Source organism: Diadema setosum, chromosome 15 (assembly GCF_964275005.1).
Source record: "Diadema setosum chromosome 15, eeDiaSeto1, whole genome shotgun sequence".
Taxonomy (NCBI): domain Eukaryota; kingdom Metazoa; phylum Echinodermata; class Echinoidea; order Diadematoida; family Diadematidae; genus Diadema; species Diadema setosum.
In genome coordinates, this window is record NC_092699.1 from 12532248 (window position 1) to 12548693 (window position 16446).

Consider the following 16446-nt stretch of genomic DNA (forward strand, 5'->3'; position numbering starts at 1 on the left):
GATTACAATTTACCAGTTGGTTTGTTCGTGGTCGAGCGTTTTAGCATACTATGTGAAACTGGCAAGCCGTCTACTGAGTGGGATGTGGGAACATGGCAAGCCAAAAAATGATAGCTCAGGAGTGCCATTTTGCTTTAGCACCAACTCTCTGTTTGAGAAGAGGACCTACCCAGGTGGCAAAACAATGATGTTGCAACATTCTGAGCATTCAAGCTTCTCTTCTTTTTTTTTTTTTCTTTTTTTTCCCTCTAAAGCACTTTGGAGGACTCTGGACAAAATTGGGTGTCTGTTCCACAGAACTAATGACAATTGAGCAAAAGTACTCTTTACAGACAGTAGTTTATATGAATAGTATCTCCTTTTAGGACCATTTAGGTGCTTAACCAGTGGGCCGCAATAATGGCCTACAAATAAATAAGAAATATTTGTTCTCTGTCTACGGACCTCAAAAAAAAAGTGAAACAAATAAAAAACTGATAGGAGCCAAAGTGGGCCTTGGGTTTCAGTTGAAGAAAAAAAAAAAGGTTGCATTTATTTACGTCACTTTATACTTAATTAAAGTAGGGAATAGTGTGAGAGCTCTGTTGTGTTGGTATATTATGTATGCAGCAATGGCACATGGCGTGTGGCAAGCTACATGTGATGTTATGTTGTTTTCTGTTTTTTACTCTAATAGCGAAGCATTTTACATGTTGTCATTTTTTTTTTTTTTTTGTCACAGATGATGAGACGAAATTTTCAACCATAAACGTGATGACTGGATACATCAAACTGCTTGGTAAGAATTTTTTTCTCATTGCAGCGTACTTTCATTTTTTCTTTCTTTTTCACATTAAAAAAACAAAACAAAACAAACAACGCCCCCTTTTCTTGTCTGTGATATGCTCTGTGGCCTGTGATTATTCAGTTTTTCTTTGTGTCTCTGTAAGAGAAAAGAGTGATCCATTCCGTGGTATTCTAGAAAACATGTATTCCCCATCGGAATAGCACAGATTAATGTAGAATCTCATGTTGTTCTGAATACTTAGATGGGTATATCAGTAAATATATATCTAATTTGTGTAAAACATGACATATTTGCGGCATGAAATTTTAGCGAATTGGAGCCGATGGCCTTTTTTGCGGCGTTAAATTTTCGTGAATTACCACTGCCATTTAATGCTTGTAGTGTAGACAAGAACTTCCTTGTGCATTGTAATTTCATGAATCTTGGCTCTCGTGAAATTCACAAAATTAAAATGCATGCGAACATTCCTCGTTTTACAATAGAATATGGCTTTATGAACAGATGTAAGTTCATTGCAGAAGGCAAACATGGCTAAGTCATGTCTGCTTGTGTCATGGTAGTTGTAAAAAGAAAAAAAAAATATCTCTGAAGCAAAGGAACAGTTCCGATAAATTATTCAAACATTGGACAACACTCTAGGATTATTGCAACTGATTGACAAATCGCCCTACATCGACGTAGGATTACCAAGAAAAATGCATGTGAAACCGAATGTAAAACGAATGCCAAACGGTTATTGTGAATGAAAAGACAACAATAATAATAATTTGATATTTCTGTACAAATGTTTACAATTTGAAACAGACAAATTCTTCATCCTGCCATCAAAAGGAAGACTTTTTTTATTTCTTAAATTTCCAGGTCACAGACTGAACTGCCTGTTGTACTCTGCACCGCACCTGAAGAGATTGTCAGTAGCCTTGATACAAGTCTTAGAGCTTGATATACGGGATGTCTCTATTCTGGAAACTAGATCTTTGCCAGCAGGTAATAGGGACTGTTGTGATATGCATTGACTATGATTGATACTTCAGAGAACATTTTCACAATTCTTTATTTTCTGATAATACTTTATAAAATATTTTCACAATTCTTTCTTTTCTGATAATACTTCACAGAATATTTTCACAATTCTTTTTTTTTTTGTGACAATTTATTTATACTTTAAGTTTTTTGAAGTTAAAGCTTTGATCATGTTTTCTTCATTATTACAACATGTCATGTATTTTGTTTTCCTCTATTCCCAGTGTGTATCATATATATTGTAGCATATGTTTTTGAATATTTTGCTTTGATGGTGTTACAGCTTTAGCTGTGTGTCATCATGATCCCATTGCTCCTGTAGTGTACATATTGATGGACTTTATATGAATTGAATACTCCTGATAGGTTGAGATTATTATGACATGAAAAGAATTATAATATTGATGTGATAATAGGGAGCTTTAGATTTTAGACGTGCGGACGTTCAGAGGGAAAAAAAAAACATGTTCTGAGCGTGCGCAGAAGTGCGCGTCAAGTCAATCTATTTTTAGCTTGCGTCGCCTGAGTTTTTCACACGCGCACTGGGCTATTTTTACATCCGCACAATTTGCAACGTAGAGAACTACTTCATGCAGTGATCATATGGGGGCGCGATTTTATTTTTTATGTGTCTCAGCTTAATTTAAAGCTATTTTTCAACACGACGCAGGGGAGAGGAGAACGTCCAGCGCACTCGTCTCAAACGTCCGCGCGTCAAAATCTAAAGCTCCCTATTATGATCCCTTTATAGGGCATTGACGTCAGATTGACCTGAAGTTATATTTGTCATTGCATAGTGCATTGTACACTGATGAGTGTTTTGTTTATTATCTGATTGAAATCTATTCTATATTGTGCATATTCAAGCAAGGATGTGTGTTACATATTTCTGTCTGATTATTGCCTTGAATGTCAAATTCATTGTGTGAAAATTGTGATGATGTGAGATTTGTTTGCTGATACTTCACCCTGATACCACATATTGTTTATTGTTTCATATTTTCATTCCTGCAGTGTCAGACAGTGCTGATTTGTCAATTCCTGATGGAGGATTTAACAATCACTTGCTAAGAACATTCAAACATTTCTCCGACTTCAGAATCTACCAGCAAATAACCCATCTGTGCCAGCTAATGGGACAGTATGGTGAGTGGAATTGTAGCTCTCATTTCATCCAATGTGTCAAACTGTTCCATATCCCAGCTGTTAATGCTCTAAAAATGTTACAAAGAAGTTCATATCTTTGCTCTATGCTACGTTTACAGCATGTTCCTGGCAGCCACGACAGTCACGTTTCAGGTGACTGTGGACAAATTATGATTTCTTGTCATGTGTGAGGAGGACTAGTCTGCATTCAGTAGCTATGGACTCAAGTGTAAACTCATGAGGTGAAGCCAAGTGGGTTTAACATTCCATAGTTACCATATGCACGGAATTCCTGCTGTTGCACTCAGACCTGTGCATCATACGGAAAATGCCTGTAGATCGAGGGGCCTGTGTACAGTATAACTGTTATTAAAGTAGGGCATGTTCTATTGATGCACCAGTACTGGACTATAGAACTCCAAATACTAAATTATCCCTCGTGCAGTTCTATTCACCTCGGCCGACAGTCTCGAGGAAACAAAACAGCACTCGGGATAATTTAGTATTTGTCGTTGTACAATCCAGCATAGTGCATCATAGAGCATGCACTATTTGTATAATATTGTATTGTCATTTCCTGTAATTTCCTGTAATCGGAGTTTACTATCATGCTTCTTATCATCATACTTTCTCTAAAGGGCATTGTTGTTAAAGGGATGGTATAGTATTGGTTGGGATGAGGATTCAGCTTTTAATTTTTTACAAGAGACTCAGAAACCACTTTATGAAATGTGAAAGAGCCTACAATCTTATGAGGAATTCAAATTTTATTTGATGATAATTGGTTTTGAAATTACTGGGATATCCAAAAACAAAGTAAAACAAGGCAATCCTAATAAAAGGTGGTTCTCACATTTTATTAGGACCCGTGCATTTTGCATACTTTCTATGAGGATCCCTTCATTTTGGATGTTTCAGCCATTTCAAAACCAGTTTTCATCAAATAAACTTTGAATTCCTCGTGGAACTGTGTGTTCTTTCATATTCCATGTTAAAGAGTTATCTCATTATCTAAAAAAATGAGAATAAAAAAAAACATCAAAAACCTGAAGTCCCATCCCGTCCAAAACAATACCATCCTTTTAACCCTTACTGTGCTTTGTTCACTTATTGGCACAGATTTGTAGAAAGTAATTGTCAATGAAGGGAGATTACCCAATCTTCCTAATCCGTGTTGCACTACCATGACTTTGTTTGGATGTCCCCTTCCTGCATGCAGGCAATGTCTCCCTTCTGGTGGACAACTTCCTGTCCTACTTCCAGGAGTCCCCCTCTCACGCCCACCAGGCTGTCATGATCATCAGCGAGATCATGCGGGGCACGCTGCTGAGTGCCGCAGAGGATCATGGGAATATCTCCATCTGGGATGGGGACAAGGGAGCGACAGAAGAGGAGGAGGTGAAGGAGGAGAAAGAGAAGGAGGAGGTAGACATTGGGAGGAACGTGGCAGAATTGCAGTGCATATGCAGGCAAGTACTGTCTTCTTTTGACTTTCAGTTTTTCATTTGCAAAACTAAAACCATCAGCAATGTTGATATCCAAAACTCATAGAAACTGTCTACAACTACACATGAAGAGGAATGGCTTAACTTTTTCATTTGTTTCTTTTTGTCGTAATGCATGGAATGTCTTTGCTTCATATTCTTTGTGAGGTTTGCATATTTTGATTACTGTGGAATGTCTGGCTCTAGACAAATTGTCCAATTATCTGAAGAGATATGTGTCTGTGTTTCCTTATGCCTTACCCCCAGGATGCTTCTTGATGAGTATCAGTCACCGTCATACTGGGATCTGCCTACAAGTGTCGGCCTATCACATCCGCAGACATCATTGCCAAGGCAATGTTTTGATCCCACCCACCTGATGATGATGCCTTTGACTTCCTCGGATTCGCTGACGGTGGCCGAGATGAACAGGAACACAGTGCTCAAGTGCCTGCTACTAGAAGGGATTGCTGTGCTAGCACAGGTATGCATCTTTTTTCTTCTGCTTAACAGCAGATGCTACCATATGCCATATGTAAGGCTGTAAGTCACACAGTAAGTGCAGTGAGTTGGCTCAGGGAGTGGTATGTCTCCAAAGTCAATGTCTGCAAAGGCAAAGTCCATGTGTTCCTATGATAGGACCTGAACTTGAGATACCAAATGTGAGAGAATGATAACTAAACTTAGTACTGGGTGAGTCAAATATGCAAAAAGTACTTGTGTGATTTTCTTACTTCAAGTGCAGTCAAAATTTCTTAACATAGACACATATGGTGAAAAATAGGATATGTCCTTTTGTAAATAATCTTGATTCTTAGTGTTTGGAAAGGGCATCACAGTAAATCTTCTTTATTGACAGGACTATTGCCTTTTAGAGTACATGAAAATGATCATGATGGATACATAGGTTGTTAAACTTTTCAGTTTGTTTTTCTTTTATTTTTAGTTTAACAGGCATGATATTCTGTAGATTTAAATCTGATTTCAGTTTTTTTTTCCTCAAGTCTATACACATTTTGCTTTTTCCATGTATCAAAATCACCTGAAAATTTTGATTTCCAATTTTTTCAACAAACCTCAGTATCATCCCTGGTTTAAGCCTTGAATAATTTATGACAGTGCTTATTTCATGCTTATTTATGATCATATACACATGTTCTCCCATAATAGGTGCTTGGTCCACAATTCAACTTAATGCTTATGCATTGTCTTTATCCGGTGCTGGAGAGATTGGCCGATGACAGAAGCGTGATCTGGTAAACCCCTTTCACATACAAAATTTCAACCCTCTAACTGATAGACAGGTTGTCAAGTACAGACGAGGTTCCAATAACATCATCAAACCATAGCTCAACTTGTTGAGGGGCAAAAACTGCTAATGAGAGGCAAGCATGTATGTGTGTTGCATCCCTCGGCCAGCCAGACAGGCAGGTGTGCGGAACGTGTACTGTGCGCTAGAACTACTAGTATGCGCTTAATACACACATGATTTGTTTTTGCCCCTCCGGCAACACGTTTTTACGTCAAGGAACCTCGTCTGTAGCAGTGATCTTTGGGTGAAAATCAAGTCATCTTTACAGAGTAATTGATCTTTCACTTGAACATGATAAGCCTCACAATGTTGACGATATTTGACATCACAAATATTGATACAAGTAATTGATTATTTGTCCACCAGTTTCATTGTTTGAATGAACTTGAAAAATATTATTCTTTTGTTTATGAGCTTGTTTATTTATGATAATCATATTTTACTTTGATTTCTGAGAGTCACACAGAAAATTGTTCTCACATGCATTGCGAGGGTTGGATTTTTCTTTTTCTTTATTGGGGATGGGGGCTTTATTTAGGCAATGTTTTCCTTGACATTGTGTCCTACGAAATCAGTTTATTTAAAAGAAAATGCAACGTCACCACACAAGTATACATCTGAACCATCTGAAATCATTGAAATGGAGTTCTTTCTTCTCATGTGATATCAGACTCATATAATTATTCTTTCATTTGCTGATTGTACACTGTAGTTGCAGGCAAGAATGTATCTAATAGCCTATTACTGTTGAATATTGATTGGTTTTTTTCCCCTATCTCTTTGCTTTTTGTTTCCACCATACAGTCAGTCTGCCCACAGTACTCTCTTGAGTCTCTCCCAGTCATGTGGCTACAGGTATCACAAGTCCTGTTTGTTTTCTTGTTTTAGCTCTTTATTTTTTTCTTTTCATCACCACATTTAGTACTGTAGTCTAAAGTTGCGTACACAAGTGTTTTTTAAAAAGAGAGAAGCAAAGTAACAACTTGATTCATGTGTGCTCACCAGGCTGGTGTTTTGTTACACAAATTACTTTTAATGCCGATGAGATGAAGTGGTATACTCGGGCAGGGGTCTATGGGAAATGCGTGTTGTAGCAAAATCAGTCCGTCCTCAATGGGTTAAAAGAGTGATATGACAGTGGTAGGTGGAACAGCATGGAGTGAAGCTACAAGGTGAAGAACTATGTAAGGGCCAGAGTTTTATTTGATCTTTAACTATAGTAGAATCTTTGTCAGGCAAAACGATAAACAGGCCGGGAAAGCAAACACATACATGTTAAAGGACTACACACAAAAGCCACTGTTAGAGGAGGGCTAGGGATATAGAACAAAGAAAACAAAAGGGATGGGTTAGAAGTCAAGGGCAGGGAGCTCAAGGAGTAAGGGAGGGGGATTAAAGCAAGAGGGTGGACAGACAAAAGGCAGACAGAGGTAGGTCAGTAATGATCCCAAGGATCATAGGGGGCAACCTGTAAACAGCCCCCTCCCCCTTCACTCATGCTGTTGCTATTTTCTCAATGTTGTTCCTTGTTTGATGTTGCCTCCCCATTTATCTTTTATCCTTCACAGGTTGCCCCTAATATCCGTTGGGATCATCACTGACCCACCTCTACCTTTTGTCTGCCCACCCTCTTGCTTTAATCCCCCTCCCTTTCCCTGTTGGGCTCCCTGCCCTTCTCGCCCATCCCTTTTGTTTTCTTTGTTCTTTGTCCCTTGCCCTCCCCTGACTGTGCCTATTACGTGTATATAATTATGTGATTGCTTTCACTGCCCGTTTGTCATTTTGTCATGAAGATTTTGCTTGGATTGAAAGCTCAAGCCCCTTTTGTCGGTTTTATTTTACTCCACTGGCTCACCACTATTGGATGAGCAGTTTTCAGCAGCTTTCTTTGCTACACTCGGTAGATGTAGAACTAACAAGTCAGTTATAGTTGGTTTAGAAAAATAAAGGTGTTAATGCCATATGATTAGTGGCACCTTAACGCCCATATCTTTCTCAACTGACAATTTAGTAATGTTGCTGCTGTTCATCCAAAGAGTTAAATGACCAAAGTGGAGGACATTCAAATGTTAAGTGGAGGAATTATAAACTAAAAGCAGTTATACTATGTTGCATTAGCATTTTGACACTGCTGTTCTGAATTAAGCCACTGCTCGGTGGACGCGGGACTGGTGTGGGATATATGAATTCAATGAGGAATTACGTTATGGATGTCAGTGGGCTGATGACACATGATCAAGAGCTGATTTCATGTACATGTACATTACTATGAGAGAGAAAGACACATGTACACACAAGTTGGCATTGTCAGGTATAAAAGTGAGGAATAGATAATACACATCCTTAGATATTCCAGCATAATTTTATCACATATTGGACATGTTTTCACATTGTTAATCATCATAATTATGCTATGTATTTTGTACTGTGAATGATGTGTTTTCTTTCTCTCGCTTGATAGATGTATAGCAGAGCTCCTGTATGAAAATGTGGACTACCTAACAGACTCGGTGTCCTCTCGGCTCAGACACTACGAGTGGAATCTTAAAGCTCCTCTGGTTCTCAAGGTCACTCTACGTTACAGGTAAATTCAGAGTGGAATACAGGAAGAAATGAAATCGAGATACACTCTGTGTTCCATCATACATAATTTTGTTGGTTCCAGATTAAACTCTGATAACGTCACATCATACATGCACTAATCTAAACGTCTTTGATGTTGATAATGGTTTTGGTAATTATTGTGTGGTATACTACCATAGAAACTACGTGATTTATCTTCTGTATCTATTAATCATCCATCCACCTATCTATTTGTCTATCCATTGATCTCTCTATCTAATAATGTATCTGTCTATTCATCCATCTATCTCTATACTATCTATTCTCTGTATCTTAATGATTCTTCCTATCAGTCTGTCTGTCTGTCTGTCTCTTTCTATCTGTCTGTTGTATCTATCTGTCCCTTTATCTTTCCATGCATCTATCCACCCACCTAACCATGCATCCATCCATCTATCTGTGATGCACTATTCAATAGTATTGATAGTGATATATTTGTGGAAAAATTTATGTTCACTTTCTCATATTCGCTTCCATAATGTTATGTGTATAGATTTAAGAGCAGTCACTGTTTGTGGATAGGTTCGATGTAACAGGCTATTCCATTGAAGATTATTTCTGAAACACTGAATAACTTATGTTTTTATCAGATTAGTTATTGATGATTAACTTCCTCCTTTTTGGATCCCCTTTTTTTCTTCTGACCAGCAATCCAGACATACTGCCACTTCTTCAAGACACAATAGATGAGGTAAGTTTTCATGTTTGCATATTTTAACTTACATTCTGCCTGTAGCTGCAGCCACACTGGCAAAACTTCACAAAGTTTCAGTTCTTCAAGTTAAGCTCTCAAAGTCTTGCTAGGGTGACCGCGAACTTCTCCAAAACTTTTTGCCAAGCTTCCCTCTAAAACTAGGGAAATTTCCCGAACCCCCACAAATCTTCTCGATGAAGTTTATGTAGTGTGAACGCTTGCAGATGAAACTTTGCAAAGTTTGTCACATGGCCAATCTTCTTCCTGTTTGCAGTGCAATGCCTCTGAAGTGTGAGCTCATTGGGATGCACGTGTGTGTGCATTGTTAACATTACAGTCATTAGCCGTTAGACAGCATGCACTTTCTTCTTACTGACCCAAACTTTTAAGATGTTTAATATTGAGAACTGAAACCTCAAGAAGTTTGGCCACCAGCATGAGCAAAGCTCACAAAGAGTTCTCAAAGTTAAACTTTGAGAAGTTTTGCCTGTATGACAGTGGCTTCTGTATCTTTCTGCCCCTGAATTATCTTCATCCGAAAATAAAGACGTGTTGCAGATGCACAGTACCTAATATGTGAGCTGTGCTTTGATTGAGAATGTTTTCCTGTTGTGATGTCTCTGATTGTGATGCAGGTGTTACACATCCTGGATAGTTACCATGGCGACCATGCTTCATCCCTGATGAGTGTCCTCCAGGCTTTGGTTCAAGCCATCAGGAGATGGTTCCCAGTAGAGAATAGCATCGAGGAACTGCAGACCGTGGAGAGGTAAATGTTCACTCAAGAGATAGCCCCTGTGAACGTCATCATGAATCATAGATGTCTTGATATTTGTGCATTTTAATCATGGTGAATGCTAGAAATGTATCTTTTTTTTTTCTTTTTTTTTAAATCTCCATAAGAAAATTTCTGAGCATTCACACACTCCCAAAGTGCATGCTATGAGATATCTGACAAAGTTTTTCTGTAAGAACCTCTCTGTCCAATGTTCATACACGATTACAAGGTATTGCATGGTAATGCTCATACTTTGTAGCAATGAAGCATGTGTACGCACAGCTTTTGTATCGAAATAAAACTTATCTACCCAGCATCGATAGCGGTAATGCCAATGTAGCTGTGTTCTTTGAGTACATTGGTATGTGAGCAGTTATGTCGCTCTTCCCTTTCTCCGCTTTCCTCGTGTTGTCTAGCTCTCATGCAGACCCTGTGGATGACATCAGGGCTTTTTTGCAAGATTACGTGGAGAAGCTGAACATCGCTGATGGTGAGGTGACGGACTGCGACGTTGACCTGGACCAGTGGGACGTGGAAGGGGATGGGGAGAGGCAAGAAACCAGTCCAGATAACTTTGAGGAACCAAAGGAACTACCACTGCATATCAGTAACACCAAGAAGGTAACTTGGAAGATATACCTTAGTTATGGGTAAATTCTGCCTCGCAGGTAAACTCGGCCACTTGTAATGAGGCCGCTAGTGGCCGAGTTTACCTGCTAAGCCGAGTTTACCCATAAATATGGTATTGTGTATTTGTGAAAAATAAAAAGAATAAAAAAATGATATGAATAAAGGATAAATCCATAAAAAATGTAAGAATGCAAACAGACCTATTTGACCATATCCCAAGTCCTTCCAATTTCCATCAAATTTTGTGTGAAGAAAGCATTGTGCCAAATAATGATATGTGATGTATGATGCTATGGAATATGTATTTATTGTGCTAACCGTAGTTTTATTGATTTACATGATTTTTCTCATATACCGGTATATATTTTTCTCTGGAACTCTTAGTGGTTGTAATTGTGTATTTATGGGGGAAAAATTCAGAGACACGCCAAAGGAATATGAAATGTTCTGCAGTAGAGCAATGTGTGGGGCTTCTGATGGCAAAATAAAACTCCTACCATCTAAAAACACAGTAACAGTAATATATTCCCAGGATGGCTTTATGATAACCGACAATCTTTACATCATGGATCTCCTCCTGTGGCAGGTTTTGGAGCGCTGCGTGCACCTTCTCTCGTCATCCAACCCTCGCCTGAGACTCTCTGTTCTCTCTACTGTCAGGTCTGCAGTGGAGGTGCTGGCAGCTAACCAAGGTACAGTGTGACATTACTTTACTGAGCTCCATCATTGAGGAGCAAAGATAAGTGTGTACAACATGTCAGATGAACCCACAAGAAACACTGTTTTAGACTGCATGTACAGGCAAAACCCATTCCATTCTAACAAAGATGGATACAATGCGATTTCTTTAGTGTAATACTAGAGAGGACTTTATTTGTAGAATTGTCATTATTTTCCTTTATCTTAATTGTGTCCTTTTAACCCTAACTAGGCCGGGCTATTCAGGTAGATGATAGAGCCGGGGGGGGGCCTCCCAGGCCCCCCCTCCGGATCTCGGCCGTCGACCGCGCGATCGCGACGAAAATTGGCACACGCATTGCCTATGATGTAATCTAAAGTACCATGAAGTTAATTTTTTCAAAAATTATCATTTACACTAAATTATGCTAATATATGCATAATGATGCATGAAATCAGACAATTTGGTATAAATCACTAAATAAAGCTCAAAACAGGCACATTTCTTGTGTAAATATTCTTTTTAGTGTCCTTAGCAAATGTAAGAGAAAAAAATTGCGCAATCAGAAAAAATTTCTTAAGTATTTTATTGTTTTTTGAATTTCTTATGTATTTCCTTGTTTTTTCGACTTTATGTTTTTCACTGTTTTTTCGATGAAATTTGTCCGCGACATTGTTCCGAACAAGAAAATGCGTTATTTATTGATTTTAATCCGTAAAACCCCAAAATAATCAGGCTTTTATGAAATTTGCCTGTTAAACACAGTTTGCATTGAAATTGTACACAAATTCACGTTTTTGAGCAATTTTTGGTCTGACATGTACATGCATATTTATGCGCAACTTCGGAACTGCACACCCGGGCACCGCAAATTTGGTGTCAAAAGATGCGGGAGACTCGAAAGAAAAAAGTCATGAAACGTTGCGGCGATAGCTTCTCGCGATAGCGATACATCGCGCGAAACGTCGAGGGGGGGGGGCCTCGGAGGCCCCCCCCCGGCCTAGTTAGGGTTAAATGTTCATGATGTTATGTTTATGATGTTATGAGTTTATGATAATGAGAAATTCTTGCTGTGCTAACCATCTCATTATAGCAGGGTTCGCCTGTACATGCTTTTGCTTTTCATGGTTTGGTATGGTATTCTTGATGTGATATGCGGTGATACCCAGTAGAGACACGTGCATGATGGTAGGGGTAAATGGCTGTCATAACTAGAAGACCCAGGAAATCTTTAGTTGGCACTTTGTAAATACAAGTAATTGTTGCTGTTTCACTACTGAAACTCTTTTGGTACAGTAATCCAGTACTCTGTGTGATTGTTAAAGATAAGAGGTAAAAGCTGGTTTGTAAAACTGACTATAAACTTAATTAACTCGTTGAGGATGGGCTGATTTTGCCACAGCACACATCTCCCATAGACACTTGCCTGTGTATACTGTGGACTCTTCCTCAACAGGTTAAAAAGGTGGTTTTAAAGACATGCTGGCATACATTTGCATGTGTTAAAGTTGTTTACTCTGTTAATAAGTGAAGATCTGGCTGCAAGATAGATGTCATTTTCTACAGCAAGGTGAGAAAAAGCAGCATTCATGCTTGCAGTCACATAAAAAATAGTCATGAAACCATACCGTGGCATCTGCCTACAGTGATATTTCAGAAGGTGGTTGTCTTCCCCAAACGTGATCAGATTGTATTCTTAGCTTTTACTCTTAGCTGTTATAACATGTGAAGACTGTGACCCTATGCCTATGTTTGTCTTTCTTGTTGATTTCCTCACTCAGACGTGTTGCTGCCACTTGTGCACAAGTTATGGCCGGCCTTCGTGAGGAGGTTCTCCGATCCTGAAGTCCTAGTTATCAATAAGGTAGGCCTTTAGCTTGGAAAATAGACTGCCACTCCTGGGCCCTGTTTTATGGAGAGTTATAATTGATTAAATAGTTGATTTCTATGGTAAGTCTATGGCAGCCTGTGTGGTAAGGAAATTTGTAATCAATCATATCTTTTGATAAAACGGGGCCTAGATGCCTTTTTGGGTACTGTCTTTATTACAGTGCTGCATTGAATTATCACACAGAATTGAATGTGTCATATGCACAGCTATTCATATATCCACCACAAAGTCAGGAATACAATTGTAATATCAATACTTCTGTGAATTACATTTGTTCTAGTTGTAATTTCATGAGATTTTGCAAAACCTTATATAAATCATATGTGTTCCTGTGAAGTAGATGCATATTATGCTGTCCCGCTGAATTCGTATTTTCAGAAGAAAAAGATGCTGTAACATGCATCTTATTTCTGAATGCTCTGAAAGAAGTTTGAAAAAAAAAAAATGATAGCATGAGGACCAAAAGGTTACAAATCAGCGAACAGATGCAGATATCTGAGCCTGTGGAAAATATTGTACGTTGCAAATTGTTGACACTTCCGTAGTGATTGTTCGTGAATGTTGCAGAAGAATGCTGATACCTCATATTATGATATTTTTAACAAATATATGTGGTATCCTACAAATCAAAACACGGACATTTTGTATTTGTACTGCTTCATTCCAAAACCATGCAAAATTGAGATTTTAGGACATTAAACTGTAAGGACCTGCAGATTTTGCAGCACCAATAGGTAAGCTCGGCCGGCCAATTCCAAATTCTCTTCGGGGTCATTTTGCTACTGTAACAGTAACTTTATGGACACATACAGCCTATAAGATTGATGGTCTGGCTTGATCTGGTCCATCCTTCAGGCTTTTGAGACACTGCTGACCCTGGCAGAGACATCCAGGGATTTCATCAGGCGGAGGACAGTCAAAGATGTCTGGCCCAAACTCATCAAACTCCTGGAGGCACATGCTGAAACCAGGTACGGCACTAACACACTGACATCATACAACACCCGAAAAGGTTCTAGCTACCCAATTGATCAACTGCTCATCATGTGACATGCAGTTAAAAGACAGTGTTATTGCACGCTGTTGTTTTGGTGCTAGAAATTTTTGTTGATCAATTTTGGACATTTTCTTCTTTCACAATCACGAAAATTATTTTGTAACTTTTGAGTACTTTCGCCTCCTACTGGTGGCTTCTTCAGACTGCGTCATAGATAGTGATATGACACTGGACATGAGAGAATGGGATCATGATTATACAGTGGGAGAATATATTGGCCCGAGTCTCTGTTCATTGTGTTGGCTGTTTTCCTGATGTGAATTGCCTCCCTTATCCATCTTGATGGGCGATGATCTTGTCTGGCAAGAATGCGGCTCTCGTTCCATTGGATGGAATGGATGTTGATGATCCATTGATGATGTTGTCTGCCGATTGTTTTCTAGATCGAGTGAAAGGGATTTGGCTGATGTTTCTAACTTCTTCCCTATGCTCTCGTCTCTTCTTATGCCAAATTGTCTGCCTGTCTCCCTAATGTATGTATGAACAAACAGACTAGAACACAGAGGGGAAAAAAGAGGAAAATATACCACCTACCCACAGTGCACTATGTTTTGGGCAAACAGGGATGCTGTGACCACCGGGAACATTGGTGTTAACGTAGCATTAGCCTTCAAATCCTTCTCTGGGACCATCCTTTCTGACATTGTTTGAATATTACTATTTTTTTAATCCCATAAATGATTTCATATCTAGTTCTAAAGCTGGGTCCAGCTACCACCATACAGCTTACTACAAGTTGCAGCATTCCATACTGAGTGGCATCGGTCAGCTCTGCATACAGGTAAACCTTGTGCTTACTCTCTTTTGTATGCATAACTTGCCCCAACATTTAATGAAATAAAACATGGAATATTAAACCACAGATAAGTGTTTTTGATTTAATTCTTTTTTCTTTTTTTAACACACACGAATGCAAACTCGTGCCATCTTTATAACGGCACTATTATTCAAATGTCACGTTTGAAAAAATGTGCAGTGCATGTAAGATATGGAAAACATTGATCAGCAAAAAACAAAACAAAACAACAACTACAAAGAAGAAAAAAAAGGCAGTAGAAATCTGATGATGACTGGAGTTTTTATACTCCACTTTACGTCATAGATAATATTGTTGCATGAACCATTCAGAAACAGTTTCCTAGCATAGCAGTAATTATTTGTCCGGATCTTGATAGTAAAAGTATAATATTCACAAGTGTTGTTTGCTGGAGTGTATTTCCATTCAGGCTAACATCATTATCATGCTCAATTTAAACTGACCAGCCACAATTTTTTTTTACTATTGAAACTTGTAGTTGCATCAGAGCTATGTTTGCTGATGGTTTTGCTTTTCCTACAGGTTGATATTGCAGAGAATGAGCTGCTGTCCATGGTCCAAGCCTGTGTCCCGTACCTCCACACCGGTCAGCCTCAGGGATTACAGGAGGTCAGTTTGGGCTTTTATCAATGAGAATGATGGTCACTTATGGGAAAAGAAAGTGAAGAATGTATCCCTTCTAATCAGTACCTCGTCATCATGTAGGAAGGGATTTAACCCTATTAAAACAAGGCTGGGCTATTTAGGAAAATGATAGAGCCTTAGGGGCCTTGGAGGCCCCTGCCCTCCAGATCTTGGCTGTCGACTCTGCAATCACAACAACGATTGGCGCACACATTGCCTGCGACGTAATCTGCAATACTGTGGGGCAAATATTTTGAAATATTATTGTTAATGCTAATTTGTGTTAATTTACATGTATGCATGATGTATGCATAAAATCATACTTTTGATATAAATCACTGTCAAAGCTCCAAAAGATGCGGGAGACTGGAAAGAAAAAAAAAATCGTAAAACATCGCAGCATTAACAATTTGCTATGGCGACCTATCATATGTAGTGTCGAGGGGTTCCTCCTAAGCCAGATCATATCGAGTAGACTTTTATTACCTATAAAGTTGGCTTTGATTTTCTACAGTAGGGTGCTTGAGTAGCATTTAGGTTGCTGTAATGATTTTCTGGCATGTGGACGTCCTGTTCTTAATCCTGCAGGCATGCCTGGCATCATTTGAATGCTTCATCCAGGCTGATCCAGACGCTGTGTGGTTCACCCTACAAGAGATTTACTGTCCATCACCATTGCAGCCTCCCCACGCTTGCTTCCCTGAAATTAAGGTAAGGCATTCTTAGTTCCAACACAATTTTTGTGTGTCTTTCATGTCAACCAGTTTTTCAGCTCTTCATCAATCACAGTTATGACTTATACCAGTTACGAAGCATACTATGTAGTTGACAATGCAAATACTGTCAGAAGTGATATGATAAGGTGTAACGGGAATATATAGCGAATATCTGAGAATAGTTTT

General features: G+C 38.8%; 1 protein-coding gene across 1 annotated transcript in view; it reads left to right on the plus strand.

Moving 5' to 3' along the window:
• LOC140239356 (TELO2-interacting protein 1 homolog) overlaps window positions 1–16446 on the plus strand; it is a 30102-nt gene that overhangs the window by 11549 nt on the left and 2107 nt on the right. Inside the window, exons 10-26 of the mRNA XM_072319231.1 lie at window positions 722–778; window positions 1649–1774; window positions 2825–2956; window positions 4176–4425; window positions 4708–4924; window positions 5611–5696; window positions 6557–6607; window positions 8214–8336; window positions 9023–9065; window positions 9704–9837; window positions 10263–10467; window positions 11063–11168; window positions 12937–13019; window positions 13902–14017; window positions 14797–14884; window positions 15443–15529; window positions 16133–16255. Of these exons, the coding sequence (XP_072175332.1) occupies window positions 722–778; window positions 1649–1774; window positions 2825–2956; window positions 4176–4425; window positions 4708–4924; window positions 5611–5696; window positions 6557–6607; window positions 8214–8336; window positions 9023–9065; window positions 9704–9837; window positions 10263–10467; window positions 11063–11168; window positions 12937–13019; window positions 13902–14017; window positions 14797–14884; window positions 15443–15529; window positions 16133–16255 (2027 nt within the window). The remainder of the gene's footprint in view (window positions 1–721; window positions 779–1648; window positions 1775–2824; window positions 2957–4175; window positions 4426–4707; window positions 4925–5610; window positions 5697–6556; window positions 6608–8213; window positions 8337–9022; window positions 9066–9703; window positions 9838–10262; window positions 10468–11062; window positions 11169–12936; window positions 13020–13901; window positions 14018–14796; window positions 14885–15442; window positions 15530–16132; window positions 16256–16446) is intronic.